The sequence below is a fragment of the Lissotriton vulgaris genome, chromosome 8 (assembly GCF_964263255.1).
Source record: "Lissotriton vulgaris chromosome 8, aLisVul1.2, whole genome shotgun sequence".
In the NCBI taxonomy this organism is placed as follows: domain Eukaryota; kingdom Metazoa; phylum Chordata; class Amphibia; order Caudata; family Salamandridae; genus Lissotriton; species Lissotriton vulgaris.
In genome coordinates this window covers 1285899004-1285923801 of record NC_141696.1, presented here as the reverse complement: position 1 = coordinate 1285923801, position 24798 = coordinate 1285899004, and the positions used below count along the sequence as shown (strand labels likewise).

General features: G+C 50.7%; 1 protein-coding gene across 2 annotated transcripts in view; it reads left to right on the top strand.

The window, feature by feature from the left end:
• Positions 1–24798, top strand: part of ZMYM2 (zinc finger MYM-type containing 2) — a 381579-nt gene that overhangs the window by 142698 nt on the left and 214083 nt on the right. The window contains exon 3 of one of the 2 annotated variants that reach the window (XM_086935215.1): positions 755–849. In XM_086935215.1, coding sequence (XP_086791341.1) covers positions 755–849 — 95 coding nt within the window. Of the gene's footprint in view, positions 1–739; positions 850–24798 lie in introns of both variants that reach the window. The other variant, XM_086935214.1, reaches the window with a different exon arrangement.

Below are 24798 nucleotides of genomic sequence, written 5' to 3'. Positions count from 1 at the left end.
CCTCATTCAAACTGTTATTTGTAATCCAGACAATTCTTCAAGCTGCAGACTACTCTTACATATAAATTACTATCTCATTTTCATAAAGAACCTAATTCGATTTAAATACTAGTAGGAGGCAACACTTACATGCACCTATATTCTGATTCAGGAAGGGAAGCAAGGTAGCCAGATGTGGTGTTTTTATATAGATATATTGTGGGTTTTATGGAGCGTGAGAATGAGCTATTTTGCACATGCTTGGTTCTGAAACTATAACTTTGAAGAAAACCAAATTGCAATATTCTAAAGTGAGCACCTAAGTGGCAGGAGATCATGCAGTATGTGGTTTACAATACACTAGCCCTAAAACTGAATGTTACAGGTTAGTAATATTTTCCAGATTTTTCTGTTTTGCTTAAAGAAGTTGATTGGGAGAATGGATTCATGTATATGGCAGCAGTTAAAATGCTGGAACTTGGTGTTTAAAATGATCCGTCCAGGCCAATTCTTGTATTGATATGTTGTGAATCTCGTACGACGATTAGTGTCCACCATAACAGCAATTAAGGTAGGTGCTTAATGTTGCTATACCTGTGCAGTAGATATGTTCAGTTTAGTATACTTGCCTTACAATAGAAATCTCTCATATCTATTTATCTTATCAAATACACTTTTGTCTGTGATGTGAGTGTACTGTTCCAATTTTTCGAAGTTACAAATGAATTATGAATAATACATATTTCCTATTTACATTTAGATGATATTTTTTTAGCTGCTGAAGAACTTGATACTGAAAACGATTTTTTGTTGCCATCTGTTTTTGGTGAAGAATACGAGGAGCAGCCAAGGCCACGATCGAAAAAAAAGGTATGATTATTAGTGCAGAGAACGTGCAACTATGACCTCTTCAATTTACACTTGCCACCTACCTTTTAAGAAGACGCTGTTGCTTTGTCTTGCAAACTATCTCAAACTACTTTGCTCTCTTATCTTCCATACACCTTGGATCTGTACTGAAATTGACCAGTCCCTTGAGCAATTAAATTACGTAGTGCTTAGCTCAGTGGTGCAAGTTGCTTATAAAGTCACTGATTAGGGAGAAGATGTTTACTAAGCTTCACTAACCTACTCAACCAGTAAAATGCAGGTAGAAATTGTAGTGCCTGTTACTCTTACACACAAACATACAACCTTCAACATTGCAGGATACCTTTACACACAGAAGAATAGTGACAGCACCAACAATTATAATGGAAGCTTTGCCATGGAGAGACACGACCCTCCTCTGCCTTATCAGCAGCAGTGCAGGATTCCCTTCTGCTCTCGCATAATATAAAAGTGTGTGAACAGTACGACAAAGCCATGGCCACAATAAGATAACTGTGGAAGAGGGAGAGATCTAAACAGTAGAAATGCAAGGTTAAATAACACTGTACTGTTTACACAGCTCTGGTAAGACCATCTTGTGGCCTCCGGTTCTGAAGGCATCATCAGGTCTTTTCCATTTGTTTGGGAATTATGTCTAGTTCTGAAGACATCATGTGTAATGTTACATTCCTGGTTTCATTTCAAACACATCGTGCACTTCTGGGTGCCTCTTTTATAATGTTCTTCCATATACTGCGGATTTATCTGGATTATTGTATCTATTTTTGGAGTCCTTATATAGTGCAATGTCAAGTGCCCAAAGCCTTACCACTAGTATTTTGTCCAGTTCTCATCACCTTATCTTACAGTTAGCTGCTAATTCTGAAGCCACTAGTGTACCCATTTCCAGAGACATCTAGAGTATTGTTGCCTTGTAAATGCTACATCTGGAGTGTTCGGTAGGTCTCATATGGTGTATTGTTTAGTTCTTTTGGCTAGCTTCAGAGTATTTTGGCAATTTTTGGAGGTCACAGCTCAAATATTGCATCATAGTGGGTTTTAGTTGAGAGGAAAGAGTTTGTGCAATAAATGATGATTTGGCAGATGGATAGGGGAGGTTGGTTGGGTCAATGGTTGGTTGGTTGGGCAGGTTGCATGCATGTGTAAATGGAAGAGTGGGTTTGAAGTTGCGTGGATGTATGTATATTAGATAGGCGTATAAATGTGTGAGTGGATAAACTGTTATAGATGGTTAAGGTTTTGTGTGGCTGTGTTTGGGAAGGCTGCAGGCAAAACAGTGCATCAAATAACTGGTAATAACTTAAGAACCTGATCATTCTTAACTTAACAATGAAAATGTCTTAGTTCATATGTAAGTAAAAGGTTTTAACACTAAAAGTAAAGATTTGTGTTGGAAATAAGGGGGGCTGTTAGGGTTGCTCTAGGACCTTTCTGTATGTTATGGTTCAAAACTGAATTCTGTTAATTTAAAGTTTTTGCTGAAGTTACTTCAAAGGCCAAAATTAGCAGTCCTGCAGTGATATGGCTTCGAGGATACTGAGGCATGCACTCAGAAATGTGATATATGCACCTTCTTCGAAAGAGAGAGAGTTCCCTGAAGTCATCCCAATAAACCCATCATCTAAGGATTGGAAGAGCGCATCATTTCTGGTAGATTACCCTTCCTTTTAGAGGTGTCTTATGGGCGTCTCGGTGAGGTGTGATCTGTTGTCTGTTCATCAACTTTCATACGTCTGCCGTCTGGGCCGATAATGTCTGTTTAACAGCCACTGGTATTCTTGTTTGGAACAGTGACTGAGAAGGGTTCTAGTTCATGCTGCATATCCCTTATTTTGATAGTAGATTTTCTGGTAGAACATTTCTGGGGCAGGTGCTTTCAAAGACTACGCTAGGCACTCCAATAGACACTGAAATACTCTCCTCTGGCTGTTTCTGGTGATATATATGGAAGTGGAAGTGCAGGGAAGAAAATTGCAATGGTTCTGGAATCCGGAAGACAGTGGTGTAGGAAGCTGCGTTTCTGTTGCAGTGACCCCCACTTTTTGCCTGACTACTAATGCACTTTGACTATCTCTCTGCTCTTCTTCCTTCTTTCCCGATCATGGGAGGGCATCTCTGTGCCTCCCTGCTTGGGGCGAAGGACGTGTCACGGGACCCACAGCTCCAGGCGCGCAATATCCATTGACCTACATACACTACAGCCTGCTCCCCCAGCCCCCCTCCGCCGCCTCCCCCCCTCCTCCCCCCCCCCCCCCCCCCCTCCACTTCCCCTCCTCCCCCAGCTCGAAACGGCTTCAGGGACACACAAAGCCACACCCGAGTACTTGACAGGTCTTTAAAAGACCTTTTACTTGTTAATGAGGCTTTGATGTTTTTCACACCTCGGTGTGAATTAGGCCTCCACTGTGAGCACCCTCGATCAGTCCAAGCCAGGAACTGCACTCTGTCAGAATCTGCGACCCCCTTCCAAGGACTCCACGACCCCCCTGGGGGTCGCGCCCCACTGATTGAAGATCTCTGCCCTACAGTGTCTAGACCAATTCTTAGACATTGTAAGAGTATATGGTGCTGGGAGTTTGTCATTACGAACCCCCCAGCCCCATGATGGCTTTACTGAAAACTGGGAAGGTTGGTATCAAAGTTCTCAGCATATTAAACTCACACTAATGCCAGTGTGGGATTTAATGAAAAATGTACTCAGAGGGCATCTTACAGATGGCTGGTACACACCAGCCTGCTACCACAAGACATGTTTCTGGACCCCTGGATGGGAGCCTTCGCTCCCCGAGCCCAGAAACAAAGAATTTCCTGAGCGGAGGTGGTCACACCTCCCCCAGGCCAGGAAGAGCCATCTGTGGCAGGAGAGCTTCAAAGGCCTTGCCGCATTTGTAACGTGACCCCCAGTCTCTCTTGCTATTAAGAGCAGGCCCCCTTCCTGTCTCCCCTCCTTTTCGGTGGGAAGACAGGTCGGGAAAATTAGCACAGCCCAGAACGTGTGCCCACCTCTGCCAACCCCACACCTCAGGTAGGGGAGGCGAGGTGAGGCTCACTCTTCAGTGCCCTCCATTTTGCAGATGGCAGGCACTCTCCAATCAGGGTTAAGGATTGTGCCCACTCCCCCACGTGGGGTGAGCACACCAACGGTGTAGTTTCCCTTGGGTCAGTAGCCCATTTGCTACTGACCTCGAGACCCCTAAAATGCCCCCTAAATTCAGTATTTAGGGGACGGCCCTGAACTAAGAAGACCGATTTCCGCGACCTATGAAGAAGGATGAAAGAAGACGCCCAGCAGAGGAGACTGCAGAGAAGAACTGACTTGGCCCCAACCTTACCGGCCCTTGTGCAGGTTCCAGAGATTCTGCGCCAAAAGTCGCCTTGTCCTGCAACCAGCGACCTCCAGAGCCCTGGGAGGACTGACTGCCTTCAACAAAGACAGGATCTCCTGTGAACAGCAGCTCTGTTCAAAGGAAACTCTCAAGACCGACTCTGAGCCTGCTGAGGACAAAGAAACCCGATGGCTGGAACCACCACTGCACTCAATGCCTATGGCCCGAATCTGGGTGGCCCAACTAGGTCCCGAGTGCTCCAGAGCAAGAGTCCACCGTGAGTTGACCCCTCCAGGACTTCCAGACGTAGTCTGAAGCCTCTGCACGGAGACATCCCCCCCCCCCCCCCCTTTCTGGGCGAGTGGCCCTGTAAGGTGAAATCTGAGCTCAAAAGACACCCCTGCATTTAGCCGCCCTGCATCCTGGAAAAAAGGACCTGAGGTGCACCTAAGTCCCCTGCCCTCCTTCTTACCTGCCCAGCTATTGGTTCCTCCCATAAGTCTTCCTGGACCAAGCCTGCAGCCAAAATCCAAAACCACTCAATGCCAAAACATCACTCTGCACCCAGCCGCCCTTGCGCTTCTGCGGGTGCACTTTGTTTTAAACCAGATACCCCTTTGCCCTGAGCCTAACACCAGCAGCTTTTCTCCCACAACCTTGTGACCTGCTAGTGAGCAGCCACCAACCATAGGCCCCCTATCCCCCATTGAATAACTTTATGCCCCAGCCCTCTGCACCCGGCAGCCCTAGTGCCGCACACGGGTGCTTTGAGAGTGCATTCTTGACCCTCGTGGAACCCAGGTTCTAACCCCAGAATACCAACTCCTACAACAAAGTACTTGCCTGTTAAACGATAACTTCATTTCTCTCCATAGGAATACATTGACTGTTTTGCCTTGAAAAAATTTCTAAGTGTCGAGTTGCTTTGCGTGAAAATCTGGACAACTGCAACTGTACAAAAACTGATTTACTTACCTTTTCTCTGGGAAATGTCCCAGTGTGATATCTAGGCATATTACACTGAGTAGTAGAAGTAACTTGAAAAGTAATCTGAAAAGTAACGCAAAGTAATCTGTAAAGTAACGAAAAAGTAATTTTGACTTATTGGATTTCAATCAACTGCATTTGAAACTGCATTCAATTGTAAAACATTGCATAAGATTATGCAGAGCATTTCTTTCATTTTCATGCACCCATCAAGCCTGCTTGGTTCTAGAAATAAAATACCTAAATATTTTGGATACAACAAATTGGTCTGTTTTACGTCTTTGAGTGAGTGACATCATTTGCTGATTGTGTACAACAAACGCTTAACACTACACTCTGAAAAAGCCTTACTGCTCTCCCACAAATGGAGAGTAAGGTGTTCTCTACTTTTACCTCTACCTATCTTTGGGGTTCCACTGGACTCTGTGCACACTATACAGCATTTTGGTATAGTATGTTCGAGGCATGTGGGCTGCTGAATTCATATCTGTGCATAGATCGCCGCCTAGTGTTGGGTCCGGATGATTGCACATTGTTGTCCTGGAAGAGTCTTCGAAGTATCACGAGATAGGTGGCTCTTCCCCTGGACTACAGTGCGCATGGGCATCCTCTCCATCTTCAGATTGTTTTTTTCTGCCATTGGGTTTGGATGTACTTTCTTGACTCAAGTTCGGAATCGATATAAAACAGTTTTCGCAAGGCCAAAAGGCCTTCGGGGCGTCGGTATTGTGTTCGTTCTGTGCCTCGTACTTAATCCAGTTCTTCGAACAGGACGTCGAAGGCCGTTTGCCTTTTCGACACCAAAGGCCCCAACGACAATCGACGATGGAACGGAGCCCGTTCAAGCGATGCCCCGTCTGCAACTCCAAATACCCTCACATTGACGTGCACCCTGTGTGCAATAAATGCCTATCCCCGGACCACGACGAGGCCAGCTGCATGGCCTGTTCCAAGTTCCGGTCAAAGAAGACACTTCGGCTTCGACGCGCTGCAAGACAGTCAGCGCAGAAGACGGCGCCAGACCCGGAGAACATCTTCGAGGCTGATGACGACTAGGGCGTCGATGAAGAGGATCCTGACCAGCAGTCGGACCCTACGTCGGAGCACGACTCGAACTATGATGTGGATGAAGAAGACTACGTCCATGAGGAAGAAGTCATCGAGGTAGGAGACGATGCAGAGGCCATCGGAGCCGTCGATGACAACTCAAGCGATGAGCAAGGCCCACCCGCAGTCGCGGGGCCCAATACTGACACTGTACTCTCTAAGGCTCAGGTCGAGGCATCGCCGGAAGGCCTTAGCCGAGATCTCAATCCACATTCTATAGCCCCGCGTCAAGGCCCGGTTCGGAATACTTCTAAGGAGCCATCGGTCGATCAACCACAATCGGCGGTGAAACCGAAACCGACAGATGCTAAATCGAAACCAAAACTGCTAAAGACAGTCCTCGGATCGACGGCCTCGGACTCGTCGGCTCCAATCAAATCTAAGAGTGTCATCGACCCTTCGGGGTCACAAAGGCGCGTCAGCCCGAAGACCGGGGCACCAACGCCTGTCTCTACAGTCAAGCACGTCGACGTCCAAAGATGGCGACTCAGGCAAAGGACACAAAGCAAAAAAGACTCTCGAACCGAAGCTTTCAGCCTCCAAGCCGATAGTGGGCAAGGCTCGACCCGAAAGAGCATGTTGCGCACCGAGAGCTCGAGTCGACGCAAGGCCGCAAGCAAACTGGCGATCAGACGAAGTCGGCCGGATCGAAGACAGCGCCACCCTCGAAGAAGGTCGGTTCGTCTCCGATGCTTACACCACCAATTAAGTACGGACTGCCCCTACCGCTCGACCCAAAACGTTTGAGCCACAAAAAAGCACCAACACTGCCAAAAAGGTGTCAGTAGTTTCCAGGACTCAGCCCATTGAGGAGGATGTGGTGTTCCAAGCACCCTCATATGACAATCAGTCAAAACTGTTCATAGACTCAGATTCTGGCAGGCTCACTATTTACAAACAGAAAATCGTCCCAGAAACTCCGTTGGAGTCATACAAAATCCCTCTCAAAAGGAAAAGGGATTCTGCCACCTCACCTGTTCTTTTTGAACCTGTGGAGTCCTATGGACAAGAATATGCCTATTCTCCAACACGCACCAATGAGGATGTGGGGGAGGGATACAATGAGGATGAATTTGCTTATCCTGCTGACACAGATCAAGAGGAACCTCAACCCTGGACTGACCCTGGTGAACCACGCCTGACACTCAGTCCTATACCGCAAGACCTCGCCTACTGAAGATACTGCTGCGTTTAACGCAGTAATTGAAAGGGCAGCCAATAACCATGACGTGGAAATGCATGCTGACCCAGTGGAGGAAGACTTTTTGTTTGATACTTTCTCAACTTCAGAAAGATCAGTGAAGACATTGCCTATGCTAAAGGGTGTCCTCAAACATGCTACTGACATTTTCAAGGAGACCACAAGGGCAAGGGTTGTAAACCCCAGGATTGAAAGGAAGTACCGGCCTGCGCCTGTGGACCCTACGTACATCAAGGGATAGCTCCCGGTGGACTCCCTAGTGGTGGCTAATGCTCGTAAGAGAGCGAACTCTCAGACAAGTGGTGATGCTCCTCCTCCTGACAAAGAATCCAAAATCTTAGAAGCTTCTGGCAAACGAGTAGCTGCTCAAGCGGCTAATATTTGGAGGATCTCAAATACACAGGCCCTATTTGCCAGATATGATAGGGCTCATTACGACACGTTAGAGCAGCTACTACAACACCTGCCTGATGCTTATAAGGAGGGAGCAGAAATGCTGATACAGGAGGGAAAGTTAGTTTCAAATGCATCCATCAAGTGTGCGCTTGATGCAGCAGACACCGCAGCTAGGGCCATCAACTCAGGTGTAATGCTTAGAAGGCATATATAATGTAAACAACAACAACCCCCTGTGCCGAATTGATAATTCCTTAGGACAGGGAAATAAACTGTGTGTGTATCATAGCATATTAACAAGCAGAAGGGAAGGAAACATGCAAAAAGGAACCACAAAAACACTTAGATATAAAACAGACACTTATTCATTTAATCAATGTTCACATTCAAACCAAATATACATAAATGACAATGTTGCATAAAATTCAACGAATCACGTAAACAAAAAAATTATACAGTATTAACAACAATTAATCATATATTAAAAAAGGACCATAAAGTGGCAAACAATGCTTTCCGACGTGCGTTTCGGCGTTACGAAGACTCCTTCTTCAGGAGCCACAATTTCTATCTGCAATATATAATTCAAAATAAAAAATAATCAATTCCATAAGTTAAAAATTGGTTATCATCTAATGCACAACATTTGAAATGCACAATATCCAAACAACATTTATTGTGTCTATAACATAATCATTTAAAAACATTCATCAGAAAATATAGTAAAATTATTTAACCAATGACAAAACAGATTCCTAAATTACCTTAATAAAGCTATTGTAAGAGATGTCCACATATTTTCACCGCCACAGGCGACAGAGGTAGAAACCATCTGAAAGAGACACGTTAGTGATAGATTCCTTACCTTAGAATATCCCCAGGCGTCAGACTGGATCCGGAAAATTTTGCGTAGCAGTACCCTTGCGCGTCGGTAGGCGTCGTCTGCAGCTCCGCGTCAGTCGTCGGCGCCGTGATGACGTCGTCGGAGTATATAGACGCCGCCTCCGCGTGCTGACGTCAGTTCTTCTTTTTTCCGCGCCAGCCAGCGCAGATCTGGAAAAAGCAGTTCCCTAGTCATTTTTTGAGTAACTTTTTGGATCTTTTGATCTATTTCGAAGTCTTCACGACTCCGACGGTGCCGTTAGGGATGCCCGGCTTCAAGCACTGCGACGAGTGCGAACGCCTCATGACGATTACGGATCCGCACCGCCTGTGCCTGACGTGTTTCGGCGTCGACCATGACGACGAGGCCTGTTCCGACTGTCGGGCCCTCTCGAGGAAGGCCAGGCGGGAGCGGTCCCGCAGGCGACTCGAGATCCGCCAGTCGGCCCCGCGCCGTGTGAGGTCCCGGTCCCACAAGAGGTCGAGGGACAGGTCGCGGGGGCGGAGCCGTCACAGCTCCGGGAGTCGGCGCCACTCCTCCGGGTCCAAGTCGTCAGGTAAGAAGCATAAGAAGTCGAAGAGACATCATCGCTCTTCCGACTCCCCCCGACGCTCGCGCGATGCGGCCGGGGGTTCGGGTGACACCGCCCACGCGGCTCCTCGTGAGTCGCGGGCGCCGCGTTCGGCTCCATACCCCCCGGTCCCTGGGCTGAACGCGACGCCGGAGGAGATAGAGCGCTTCCTCATGGCCATGAGGTCCCTTTCTTCTCCGACGGGTTCCGCGGCGCCTTCGGGCCCAGCGAACCCGTCAGGAGGCCCTAGTGGGTCGGGGGCTGCGACCCCGACGCCGTCGGGTGCTTCGGCCCCGACGCCTTCGGCGCCGGCGCCGCAGGGCTCCACGATCCCGACGCCGCCGCTGCCCTTGGGCTCAGCGCCGCAGGGTTCTGCGGTCCCGGCGTCGTCGGTGCCTTCGGGCCCGACGCCGCAGGGTACCGTTCGGCCCTCGTCGGGCGTTGGATCGTCCCCGGTGGACCTTACGACCCCCATGGGGTCGGTCCGTGTGGTGTCCCCTCCGGCGTCGACCTCGGCCGACGCCGTCCCCACTGCCTCCTCTGTATGGGTTCCGGCGTCGGGACGGAGCCTGTCGGCGCCGATCTCGACGCTTGTCGGGGAGTTCCATCCCTATGACCCATCCTCATTCACTTATGACCCTGAGTCTCAGGAGATGGGGGAAGAGGAGGATTGGGAGGGGTCTGAGGACCCTCTGACAAGGGAATGTCAGTCTAACATGGACTGGACAGGAGACCTTGGGGAGGCCAGTGGCCTGGACAACTCTCCAGACCCTGGATTCGTCTCTCCTCCTTCCGTGGCTTCGGAGGAGGGCGCGACATATAGTGTGGTGTTGATGAGGGCTGCTAAGGCGTTGGGCCTTGAGCTCCCCGTCGCGGCCGTGAGGACTAACCTCCTCACTGAGGTCCTTAAGCCGCAGTCATGCTCCATGGAGCCTATGCTGCCGTTTAATGAGGCCTTGTCGGACGTTCTTTTGGGCACTTGGTCCAGGCCCGCTACAGGTTCGCCTGTAGATAGGAACGTGGTCAGACGCCACCGCCCGGCCCCGAGCGACCCATGTTTCCTGTCCACCCACCCCACCCCCGAGAGCCTGGTTATCCAGGCCTCTAACTCCCAGACCGCCTTCCCGACGGCTCCCCCTGACCGGGAATCCAAGAGGTACGAGGAGTTTGGCAAAAAGGTGTTCTCGTCCCTTAGCTTAGGACTGCGGTCTTCCAACACCGCGTGCCTCTTGGGCCGTTACACCCATTCTATATGGGAAACTGTGGCGGAAGTGCTGCCAGAGTGTCCGTTGGAGGTACAGGCCAAACTCGGCCAAGCCCTAGTGGAGGGCCGGGACGCAGCGAAGTATTCGATCAGGTGCGGACTGGATACAACTGACTCGCTGGGCAGAGCGATGGCTACGACGGTGGCGATTCGACGCCACGCCTGGCTCAGATCCGCCAACTTCTCTGCTGATGTCCAGAATACACTCATGGACATGCCGTTCGATGGCCGTCGCCTCTTTGGCGACAAGGCAGACCACGCGCTTGAGCGCTTTAAGGACTCCAGGGCTACGGCCAAGTCCTTGGGCCTCGTGGCCCCGCGCCAGCAAGTGGGTGCCTTTCGCTCCTTTCGTGGCCAAGGAAGGGGCGTCCCCACACGTGCCGCCAGCCACTCGCCGCAAACTGTCGTCCAGCGCGGCGGCGGCCGTGGAAACCGCCGTGGAGGCGGTCGGGGAGGCAAGCGGAGCCAGTCCACACCTGCCCCCGCAGCATCCGCCTCTAAACCCTCCTAGTCCGTGCTTTTCGGCCCATGTGACGCCCGTGGGGGGCAGGGTTCGCCATCACCACTCTCACTGGCGCACAGTCACTTCGGACAGGTGGGTGCTGCAGATCGTCCGAAGGAGCTACTCCCTCCCCTTCGAGACGACCCCTCAAGCCATGCCACCGCAACACCACCGCGTATCGGGGGATCATTTGCGGCTCCTGCAGGAGGAAGTTTCGGCCCTCTTGGCCAAGGGGGCCATCGAGCGCGTTCCTGGGCCAGAAGTAGGACATGGTTGCTACTCCCACTACTTCCTGGTACCCAAGAAGGGCAAAGGGGGCCTACGCCCTATCTTGGATCTGAGGAACGTCAACGGCTTCCTCCGGAAGGAGAAGTTCAAAATGCTGACACTGGCTCAGGTCTTGGCTGCCCTAGACCCAGGAGACTGGATGGTAGCGTTGGACTTGCAGGATGCGTATTTCCACATCCCCGTCCTGCCGGCCCACCGGCGTTACCTGCGGTTCACGGTAGGCCTCGAGCACTTTCAGTTTACCGTGCTCCCCTTCGGCCTTACCAGCGCCCCACGGGTGTTCACGAAGGTGATGGCGGTGGTCGCAGCTCACCTGCGCAGGTTAGGGGTTTCAGTCTTCCACTACCTAGACGACTGGTTGTTGAAGGCGGACTCGCCCCAGGCAGTCGTCAACCACCTCCAGACTACGGCGGATCTCCTGCACAGGCTGGGATTTTCCATCAATGTGCCGAAGTCACACCTGTGCCCCTCTCAGAAGCTCCTTTTCATCGGAGCGGTTCTCGACTCGGCGCAGTTTCGGGTTTATCCGCCCGAACAGCGTGTCCGGGATATTCAGGCCCTGATTCCGATCTTCGGGCCGTTATCCCGGGTTTCGGTCAGGCTGACGCTGCGGCTTCTGGGGCTGATGGCCTCCTGCATCCTTCTGGTGCATCACGCACGGTGGCGGATGCGGGCTCTGCAGTGGGACCTGAAGTTTCAGTGGGCCCAGCACCGGGTCAACCTTTCCGACCATGTCCTGATCTCGGAGGGCACTGCGAGACAGCTGCAGTGGTGGCTCACGGACCGCGATTGGGTCAACGGCAGATCCCTCTCCCTTCCCCAACCGGAGCACGTAGTTGTGACTGACGCGTCCCTCCAGGGCTGGGGAGGCCACTTGGGAGAGGCGGAGATCAGAGGACTCTGGTCTCCGGCGGAGTCCCGGCTCCATATCAACCTGTTGGAGCTGCGGGCGATTCGTCTGGCACTGAAAGCATTCCTCCCGTCTGTCCGAGGGAGTGCAGTGCAGGTGTTCACCGACAACACCACCGCCATGTGGTACTGCAACAAGCAGGGCGGTGTGGGACACCACCGCCATGTGGTACTGCAACAAGCAGGGCGGTGTGGGGTCGTGGACCCTATGTCAGGAGGCTCTGCGCCTCTGGCAATGGCTGGAACATCAGGGCGTGACTCTGGTGGTTCAACACCTGGCAGGTTCTCTGAACGCCAGGGCGGACGAACTCAGCCGTCGGTGCTCGATGGATCACGAATGGCGTCTGAACTCGGACGTGGCGCAAGGCCTCTTTCTGCGTTGGGGAGAGCCTTGGTTAGATCTATTCGCCACCGAAGAGAACGCGCAATGTCATCAGTTCTGCGCGTTGGAATTTCCAAGGCGGCACTCGCTCGGAGACGCTTTTCGTCGCGAGTGGAGCTGCGGTCTGTTGTACGCCTTTCCGCCTACACCTCTTCTGCCCAGAGTGCTGAAGAAGATCAAGCGCGACCGGGCACAAGTCATCCTTGTGGCTCCGGACTGGGCACGAAGGTACTGGTATCCCGAGCTACTCAGTATGTCAGTCGATCCCCCGGTTCGTCTGCCTCTTCAGGAGGACCTTCTGTCGCAGCAGCAGGGGACGGTCCTCCACCCGAACCTGTCCAGTCTCCACCTCCATGCATGGAGATTGAGCGGCGACAGTTGAGGCCATTTGACTTGCCTCCTGAAGTTTGCAACATCATTCTGGCAGCCAGGCGTCCCTCCACAAAAACGGTATACGCCTGCAGGTGGAACAGATTTGTGGCATGGTGCACAGCAAAGGCTGTGGATCCTCTCAATGCCCCTCTCTCTGAGATTCTTCTCTTCCTTCTTTCTCTTGCCCAGCAGGGCTCTGCTCTGGGCACTATCAAGAGCTATCTTTCGGCTCTTTCAGCCTTTCTGAGGCTTCCTGATCAACCTTCTTTGTTCAAGTCCCCTATAGTAAACAGATTTCTGAAAGGCATCACTCATACCTTTCCTCCTGTTCCTTTCGTGATGCCTCAGTGGGACTTGAACCTGGTTCTAACATTTCTGATGTGCGCTCCCTTTGAGCCACTTCACAACTGTCCTCTTCGCCTTCTTTCTTTGAAGACTGCCTTCCTGGTAGCCATCACCTCTGCCAGGAGAGTGAGTGAGCTCCAGGCCCTCTCTTGTAAGCCTCCTTTCCTTTCAGTCCATCCGGACAAGGTTGTTTTGAGGACTAGGCCCTCCTTCTTGCCTAAGGTGGTCACGGCCTTCCACATGGGGCAGTCCATCACATTGCCCACCTTCTTTCCGCCTCCGCAACCCTCGAGAGAGGAGGAGAGGCTCCACCGTCTGGACCCAAAACGTGCGCTCTCGTTCTATCTGGATCGCACACGCCAGTTCCGGGTGGATGACCAACTCTTTGTTGGGTACGCGGGCGCTAAGAAAGGGAAAGCGGTGCACAAGAGGACCATTTCTCGATGGATTATCATGTGCATCCAGGCGTGTTACTCCTTGGCTAAGAAGGAACCACCTGTTGGGCTGCGGGCTCATTCCACTCGAGCCACGGCCACTACAATCTGCCTTGGGTCGAGGTGTGCCCTTGCAGGACATTTGCCAGGCTGCCACGTGGGCTTCGCTGCACACGTTTGCGAGGCACTACTGCCTGGACAGTCAAGTCCGGAGGGATGGCTACTTCGGCCGTTCCGTTCTCCAGGACTTTCTGGTGTGAATATTGGTTCGCAGACCCACCACCACGGGGATGGTATTGCTGGGGTATCTATTCTAAGGTAAGGAATCTATCACTAACGTGTCTCTTTCAGATGCACAAGTTACTACTTGTGTAACGATATATCTGTAAGAGACATTAGTTAGTGATAGATTCCTTACCGACCCACCCATCCTCCCCGTTCTGCGAACCGATATCTAGGGTTAAGGTCATCCCCTTTCAGGGCCCTAGTTTCTTGGTACCAGTGTCGGTTTTTGTCATGGCTCTGCGCTTCTGTCGCGGAAAAGCTGTGGCTAAGAACTGACGTCAGCACGCGGAGGCGGCGTCTATATACTCCGACGACGTCATCACGGCGCCGACGACGGACGCGGAGCCGCAGACGACGCCTACCGACGCGCAAGGGTACTGCTACGCAAAATTTTCCGGATCCAGTCTGACGCCTGGGGATATTCTAAGGTAAGGAATCTATCACTAACTAATGTCTCTTACAGATATATCGTTACACAAGTAGTAACTTGTGCTTCAGGACTACATGGCTTTAGTAATTTGGAAGCAGAGTGTAAATAAGTATAGTAGAGTCAAAGGAGATGTCTTTTTAGGTCGAGCATTCGAGACCTCTTGTATACTTTAGTATACCTATTTGCTTACTTGAATATGTGGACACGAGTCGGACGCTCGCTTTTTCAGTGTCAGATTTGTCCTTGTGAGCGCGCATTTGCTGCTGGCATGAGCTGTGAGCGTGTACTGCGGCGTCAGCAGCGTCTGTTCTCGCGCTCCCCCATGCTTTCACTTTTGCGACGCCACATGAGCCTCTCGCAGGCACCTTCACTGCCGCCGACCTCTCCCCCACAGTGCTTGTTGTCAAGGTCAAGAGGCCCTCGGATTCCATCCCTAAGAGGGGCGCTCGGGGGATTGTTTTATTTCCGCCGACGCTGCGGCTAAAGGATGCGCCTGCTTGAGATGCCGGCGAGGAACCGGGATGAGTCCAATATAACGCCTTGAAGTGGTGCAAGGTTTTCATGGTTTAAAACCCCCTTAAGTAAATAAATATCATATCAACAGAATATATGAATAAATAATATAACAATATGTCACGCTGGTGTTCCAGTATTTTAGAAAGTGACTTGCATATACGTGTGCGTGTTGCGGCATCATTTTTCTTTGATTAATGTGTTGTGAAGGTGGAAGCAAAGCGAACAGACATGGACCACTTGTGCGACTGATTTTTAACAGTCATAACCCCTGATATTCATTCAAAACTGAGGGGAAAAGTAAAGTTGGCAACGGAACGCTGATTTCTATGCGACAGGTGACTTGCTACTTTCGGGAATTACGTCAGTTGTTTCCAATTAACCGGGCAGATCGCGTCTCCTGTGGTCCTCCTGCAGACTTCTCGCATCATTTCTATTTGCTTCAACGAGAAGTGAGAGCTGCGCAGGGCACGGGGCGCTCTTGCCTTTTGCAACACTTCAGTGTAAACACGTCTGATGCCAATCTCGGCGCGCGGGGCCTCGAGAGGGCTGAAAAGTAACTCTGCACAAACTGCCTTTGGGATGACATTGCAGTGTTTTGCATAATCGACCAACGATACAGAGGTGTCCACTGCAGAGCAGAGTCTGCTTCAGCTTGTGGATCAGTGCTGTCCGTAATTCGAATATGTGTGTTTCTTTGTTAGGTTAATGTGGCATCGTCAATGAGTTGTGATTGATTGTTCTTGTTCTGTGACAAATATTCTCTTGCAATAGAAAGAGTTCTCGGTGTTCCATAGTTTAACACACGCAGGGTCACCCGCACAATTGCTAATATTAGATGGAAAGATAATTGTGACGGGTAAAGCAAACATCTTCATTGCAAGATAGAATGGAATTGCCACAAATTGAGATAAAGGTCTGAAGCTGAGAGATAGTAAAGCCAACATGTACTCTGAGCACTGAATTTCTTATTTATTTATTTAGGAGTTATATGTACTGCTGGCAAAACCTGAGGTATATCAGAGCACTTTACAGCAATGTTACAACAATTTTGAGACAAACAGGGTACAATAAAAATACAAATTCGAGAGTCTAGACACATTTTCAGTCAATCTCAGAGGAATTAAAAAGATAAGTTTCAAGAGCTTAGTTATTCTCATGCCGCCTCCCCCTTCACCTCAGCCTCCAGCGGACATAGCTCACGAGAAGCCTTCCATCAGTGTGCAGCTTCTCTCGCGCTGTCCGTCATTGGAACCCGCATATCACATTGCCCAAATAATTTCAGCTTCATGACCGACATGTAGCATCACTCAGGAACAACACCACATCACACGGTGACACCACCCCATCACTCGGTTACCACCACGTCACTCAGGGGCACCACCACATCACTCAGGGGCACCACCACATCACTCAGGGGCACCACCACATCACTCAGGGACACCACCACATCACTCAGGGGCACCACCACATCACTCAGGGGCACCACCACATCACTCCGGGACACCACCCCATCACTCAGGGGCAACACCCCGTCACTCAGGGGCACCACCCCGTCACTCAGGGGCACCACCGCGTCACTCAGGGGCACCACCGCGTCACTCAGGGGCACCACCGCGTCACTCAGGGGCACCACCACGTCACTCAGGGGCACCACCACGTCACTCTGGGACACCACCACGTCACTCTGGGACACCACCACGTCACTCTGGGACACCCCCACGTCACTCTGGGACACCCCCACGTCACTCGGGGACACCCCCACATCACTCGGGGACACCCCCACATCACTCGGGGACACCCCCACATCACTCGGGGGCACCCCCACATCACTTAGGGGCCCCCCCCTACATCACTCGGGGGCACCCCCACATCACTCGGGGACACCCCCACATCACTCTGGGACACCCCCACATCACTCTGGGACACCACCACATCACTCTGGGACACCACCACATCACTCTGGGACACCACCACATCACTCTGGGATACCACCACATCACTCTGGGATACCACCACATCACTCTGGGATACCACCACATCACTCGGGGACACCACCACATCACTCGGGGACACCACCACATCACTCGGGGACACCACCACATCACTCGGGGACACCACCACATCACTCAGGGGCACCACCACATCACTCAGGGGCACCACCACATCACTCTGGGACACCACCACATCACTCTGGGACACCACCACATCACTCTGGGACACCACCACATCACTCTGGGACACCACCACATCACTCTGGGACACCACCACATCACTCGGGGACACCACCACATCACTCGGGGACACCACCACATCACTCGGGGACACCACCACATCACTCGGGGACACCACCACATCACTCGGGGACACCACCACATCACTCGGGGGCACCACCACATCACTTCGGAACACCACCACATCACTTCGGAACACCACCACATCACTTCGGAACACCACCACATCACTCGGGAACACCACCACATCACTCGGGAACACCACCACATCACTCGGGGACACCACCACATCACTCGGGGACACCACCACATCACTCGGGGACACCACCACATCACTCGGGGACACCACCACATCACTCGGGGACACCACCACATCACTCTGGGACACCACCACATCACTCTGGGACACCACCACATCACTCTGGGACACCACCACATCACTCTGGGGGCACCACCACATCACTCTGGGGGCACCACCACATCACTCTGGGGGCACCACCACATCACTCTGGGGGCACCACCACATCACTCGGGGGCACCACCACATCACTCGGGGGCACCACCACATCACTCGGGGGCACCACCACATCACTCGGGGGCGCCACCACATCACTCGGGGGCGCCACCACATCACTCGGGGGCACCACCACATCACTCGGGGGCACCACCACATCACTCGGGGGCACCACCACATCACTCGGGGGCACCACCACATCACTCTGGGACACCACCACATCACTCTGGGACACCACCACATCACTTGGGGGCATCACTCAAGGGCTCCACCACATCTCTCGGGGGCACCACCACATCACTCGGGGGCACCACCACATCACTCGGGGGCACCACCACATCACTCGGGGGCACCACCACATCACTCGGGGGCACCACCACATCACTCGGGGGCACCACCACATCACTCGGGGGCACCACCACATCACTCGGGGGCACCACCACATCACTCGGGGGCACCACCACATCACTCGGGGGCACCACCACATCACTCGGGGGCACCACCACATCACTCGGGGGCACCACCACATCACTCTGGGGCACCACCACATCACTCTGCCCAACCACACCATCACTCTGCCCAACCACACCATCACTCTGCCCAACCACACCATCACTCTGCCCAACCACACCATCACTCAGCACCACAACAGCATCACTCAGCACCACAACAGCACTGTCCTTGCTTGCTACCAACAAGCACTGCCATAGCCAATAGGACTCGCATTAGGAAAGTGAAAGCTATTGGCTTTGTAAATAACAATGCTATTAATTTATATATTTTCAAAGCCAACACATATTTAAAAAAGATTGTCATTTACAATACCAATAGCTCACACTTTCCTAATGCGAGACCTATTGCATTGCAAATGCTTGTTTTCGGTTGTGGGGGAGTGATTCCTGGGAATTAGTCTCTGGACTATATTTGGAGGTTAGTTAAAAAGGTTTATGGGTCCAGTTTATAACAGAACCTGAGTTAACCGTGTAGGTTTGGCTAGATAAGGCGACCCAGCTTATTCCTCATTTTAGTAAATTATTAGAGACGTATTTTGCCATCTATCTCTAACTCCGACATGGTTCCAAAAAAAGTGCTATCGGCATTCCATGTACTAACACTACAAGCAGTGTTATATTACAGAATCATTGCTTTAATGGGGCACGAAATAAGAGTTGATTTCTTATTTTAAAACATTTCTAGAAATGTACATCTTACAGGTATTTTAAAAATGTTTTCAAAATGTTGGTGATAGTCAAGTTGTGATAACTACATTAAATTAACGTTGAAGTGTCATTCGTCCAGCGCAGCACTAATGTAAATTTCGTTCAGCTGTGCGAAAAATATAAGCACCCAGAACATTGTATTCTTTAAAAAGTGTTGCAAATTATAAATCGGAAAGTCGTTGTTTGTGTTTAGTATTGATAGTTGCAAATATACCTACTGGCCCATTTGGGTTGAGGCCAGCTTGGTGACTCAGTGCCCTTGCAGAGAAGTATTAAAAAGCCTGTCGGCTTCAAGAAATCAGTATCCGATTCTTGGCTCTCCTAGCCCAGTAGGACATTCCTGATAACTTTTCAGTTTATCACGCAAGACCTTGTAGCAAAAGGTAACAAGCATTGCAATGCAATAGGTCTCGCATTTACGCGAGTTTGAGCTATTGACATTGCAAATGACAATGCCTTTTATTTTTTTCCGTTTTTTAAACATAACTAAAAGGCATTGTCATTTACAATGCCAATATCTTAAACTCGTGTAAATGCTAGACCTGTTGCATTGCAAATGCTTGTTTCTTAGTGCTTGTGCTGCATGCTCCAGGATCCAGAGTTCAAGCACCGATTTCTGCTGCTTTTATTTCTTTTAATTGTGGTATGATTATCTGGTGTGTTCTCCCCCCCATTGTCCACCCCCCCCGCCCCCACCCCCCCCCCCCCCCCCCCCCACACTCCCCCTCCTCATCTCTTTCAGCCTGCTAGGTCAGCCACCTCAATCATTTGGTGTGACATCAGATGATAGCACCAATTGCATGATACCACATGACACTTGAAGCTCTTAAGTCTACCCCTGCTGTTCTGTTGTAAACATCTACATTGATCACTACTAACATATAGCTTTAACCGCAAGCATTTTATTCCCAAAAAGTTTAATGAAAAAACTTTGGCTACATTTTCAGCCTCGTAGGACCCTGTTAATTTCACCTAGTCCTGTGAATAGAGAATCATCTGGATTTCAGCCTTTTTCTCTGCTGTCCCTATTTGTTCGACATCACCCAGATTTCCATAAGGCCAGCTGTTTGTATATTTCGATGACTAGCAAGGACCTTAGACACTAAAGTTCAATCCACAGAAAGAAATACGAAATAGAAGTTGGCAGAATTATTGGAGCCTCCAGTGATCAACTAAAAATTGGCCTTTGAAGTATCTTTTTACTCTAGGGTAGTGGTTCTTAGTCTTTTGACTTCTGTGAAATCCCCACTTAATCATAACTGCACTCTGGGGAACCCCCTCTGAATCATAAGTAAAATCCAGGAACAACTACTGAGTTATTACTGGAAGCATGGGACCTCAGCATAAGAAATTTCGATGATTTGAACTGCAAAACAATAGACAAAATACAGAAACAAGCATTCGTTAAACAAATACACACATTATGAAATATTTCATTTAATTTACAATAAATGTTAAAGTCTAAATTTTAATGTTAATGTTGGAGCTTTTACAAAATCATTGGAGGCCACCCTTCATCCATACGATATTATGTTTGATGCTTTTGCACTTTTCCCACAAATCAATCTCAAATTCCTCCACATTTACATGATGTTTTTAAAATTGGAATTTAACATGTTACTTTGTGATTTTAATACACTTTATTAATCTGTCAGTATAATTTGATGCTCTACACAGTCGCGGGCCCCCTGAGTAAGTGTTACAAAGCCCCAGCAGGGGGGGCCGGAGTACAGTTTGACATGCTGCTCAAGAGGCCCCATATTTCCTTACTTTATGTAACCTACTGTTAGAACGTACTACTTCCTATTGAGCCAAATAAGAAGTGAATGCCTTTAGGACATTTTCACTGTGTGAGAAGACAAAACGGTTGGACATTGTAGGCACTAATGTTTTTGCACCTCTAATTTTGCCTTTAACTCATTGAATGGTACTTGCATATGCTGTGAGAACTGGCTGAAGAAGAGGATACATTTTTGCTCCTTGTGGTTCATGCTGCTTTAGCCACCCAAAATATTGATTTTCTTTATCCTGTCCTTCCGAAAGTAAAGGCCATGAAAATTGACGCTTGTGGTAGACGTATTTTCTCTACTTCTAGTTCTGCCCTACCCCCATTGGACACTTCTTGTATCCCCACCTGCATCTCCCATGCCTTATGGGACTCAGTGGAGCGTCTCTTGCCTTCCCGTCCAGAAGAAGCCTGGAACGCTCTTGTTCCGCTGGTGTGAGATGGGCAACAAGCTGCCACTCTTAGCATCCGCTGGTGTATGTACACCACCAATTCTGTTGGACGGGCTATGGCCTCTTCCATAGCTCTGTTGATGTGCATGGTTGCGTACTTCCAGGTTTTAAGAGGCTGGAAAACTACTTTAATTGACATGCCTTTTGACGGCACCTCCATTTTTGGTGTGCATGCCAACTCTGCCTTATGCCGATTCAGAGATAGACATGGGGGTACGGAGTCTTAACTCTGTTGTTGTACTAAGGTTGTCGGGGACAGTTTGTTTCTCCTTGTTTTGATTCTTGTCTGATGGAGTACTCTCTTCCTTTAGGGTTCCACCCGGTGTGATGTTGCTCATTTCCACAGGTACTTTTCTTCTCATTTTTGCGGTCAGTGTCCGGTTTTGTATCCAGTCATCTGGAACAAATCTTGCTTTGCAGTCTCCTGGGAGTTTGTTCTTCCAGCTTCTTTGCAGCTTGAATTTTCCTGCCTAAATACTTACTCTGTGTTGGATATTCTGTCTGTTGTGCAGATGCACTATAGCCTTTTCCCCGTTTGCTGGGAGATTATTTTGTATGCCTGAGAGGCATTTTGTGAGCTATTCATGCACGTAGTATCCCTTATAGGGACTTCAACTTTTCTCTGCTTCCTACATATGGGCGACACTGGTAGCACAGGCAGGCACACTCTTGGCCTGGTTTAGTTTTGCTCCAGTTTTCGACCTTCTTTGGTTTGGCCCTTCTCCTTGTTCTGTTTTCCTCTGTAAGACTCATGGATTTTATCCTACTCACATTGTGTTTCTGTTGCCCTCGGTGGCAGTCAAGACTAACATCTTGATGGAGGTGCTGCAACCGGGAGTCTCCTTCTCTGAACTCCTACTCTCTGTCAACGGAGCCCTCACTGGCGTCCTTCTGGGGACCTGGTCCAAACCCAGCAGAGGGGCTCCTGTGAGAAATCAATTGCCCACCGCCACCACCACGCTCCCGGGACCCAAATTTCCTCACCTAACACCCTACCCCAGAGAGATTTGAGGTCCAAGCCTCTACTTCCCATGGCACATTCCCTGCCACTCCCCCAGATAGGGAATCCAGGAGGCTGGACAGTTTGGGAAAGAAAATGTTTTCTTCCTACCAGCCTTGCATTGCGGTCAGTGAACACTGCATGCCAATTGGGCTGCTATTCCCACACGTTGCGGGAGAGGATTGCGCAAGTGGCTGCCCCACGTCCCAGAGGATAGCAGGACCCTTCTCTTTCAAACAGTTACAGACTGGGGAGACACAGCGAAGTCCACTATACGCTGTGGCTTGGACACAACTGACTTGCTGGGCTGAGTGGTTTTGTCATTGGTGGCCCACTGACGCCACACCTGGCTGAGAACATCTGTCTCTTCGGGGGATGTCCAGGCTTCCCTCATGGGCATGCCCTTCGTTTGGCACCTTTCTCTTTTGAGAAAAGGCAGACACTGCACTGGATCACTTTAAGGACTCGTGGGCTGCGGCAAAGTTCTTGGGCCTCTTGGCTTGCCACGTCCTCAGTCTGCCATGTGGCCAGGAAGGGGCTTTCAACCCCACCAACCCTATCCCCCAACCACCGAGCTGTTCAAACTTCCTAGCCTCTGCGTGCACAAGGGTGCAAATCCTACCAGCCTTGTGGGCCGGGTAGCCAGTGGTCTGGTCCAACCACCACCCCTCCGGCAGCTGCAGCCTCCAAACCTTCCTAGTCTTGCCCTTTTGGACCAGTTGGTGGCAGGATCTGCCATCCCCACAACTGGTATTCCATAACATAGGACAGGTGGGTTCTGCAGATTGTATAAATCAACTAGTCACTCTACTTCAAGACCACCACCTGGTCGTAAGATGGAGGCATCGATGGAAAGGTAGAGGATCATTGGTCCCTGCTCCACAAGGAAGTCTTGGCTCTCTCGTCCATGGGAGCCATAGAGAGGGTTCCGGTCCCAGAAGTGGGCTATGGTTTCTATTCCTGCTACTTTGTGGTCCCAAAAAAGGACTAGCACCTACGTCCTATCCTAGATCTCCGAGCTCTCAACTACTTCCTCAAAAAGAAGAAATTCAGCATGCTCACACTGGCTGAGGTCTTGTATGCCATGGACCCAGGAGACTGGATTATGCATTAGACTTTCAGGATGCCTTTTCTCGAATTCCCGTCCTGCCTGCACATTGGCGGTACCTGTGGTTTACAGTAGGCCGCAAGCATTTTTAGTTCACCGTGCTCCCTTTTGTCCTTAACAGTGCTTCTCGGTGTTCACCTAGGTGATGGCGGTGGTAGCAGCTCATCTGCGCAGATCAGGGGTGCCAGACTTCACCTATATCGACAACTGGCTGCTGAAGGTGGACCCACCACAGACTGTCTTATCCCAACTCCACATTACGGCAGACCTCCTGCAGTCGCTGGAGTTCACTATCAACATGCTGCAGTCGCACCTGACCCCCTCTCAGAGACTCCCTTTCATCATAGCTGTGCTGGACACAGTGCAGTTTCAGGCTTATCCCCCCAAGCAACGAGTCCAGGATATTCAGGCTATGATACCGATGTTTCCGCCTTTATCTTGGGTTTTGATGAGACTGACTCTAAGGCTGCTGGGCCTCATGGCCTCCTGCACCCTTCTAGTGACACATGCCAGATGGCATAAGCAGGCTCTGCAGTTGGACCTGAAGTTCCAGTGGGCGCAGCTTCAGGGTAATCTCTCCGCCATGGTCCATATCTCAGAGGGAACTGCAAAGGACCTGCAGTGGTAACTATCTGAGAGAGACTACTAGCCGCAGATTCCTTAATGTAGAATTATCCCTAGGCGTGAGACTGGATCCGGAAACATTTTGTCACAGCATCCCTGCGCGCCGGGGGCAGTGCCAGGCGGATCCTGCCTGTCGTCCGCGGACGTTACATCAACAAGGTCACATAAGCCCCACCCCGGCACGCTGAGGTCAGTTTTCCTTCTCCGCGTGCAAAGCGGATCCGGAGTGTGTTCCCTTGACCTGTTTTCAGGCCTCTTTTACTGCTTTTGCGTTGGGAACAGTGTGCAGGTTTCAAGGCATGCACTTCTTGTATGCTGCAGATGTCGGCGACGGACCCCCACCCTATTTGTATGTGGTGTCTGGGCGAGCACCATTATTCTACGGACTGCGACGCTTGTCAGCATCTCAAACCGAAGTCCTGGCGCGAGTGCTGGATGAAATTGCTTTCGGCTCGTTTGTCCAGATCGGTCTCGTCACAGCGTCCGTCCCCTACCTCGGAGGGGTCCAGGAGTCGCCGATTCCGGCTGCGGCATAGTCTTTCACCCCGCGGGCGTTGCGCGCCCGCCGGTAAGTCCTGCAGCTAGTCACCGAGGCCCTGTCCTCGTTCTGCAGAGGGCGCTGGTTCCTCGCGGGACGTGCACCCTCACTCGGTCCCCCCCTACCTGCTGTTTCCTGGCCTTGGGGTGACAAGGTCCCAAGTGAAGTCCTACTATACGGATCTGCAGGCTTTTTTGGGCCCCCCTCCTCTTCCTGAAACGTCCGCGGATCCCTCGACAGGTGCCTGGCCTTCCGCG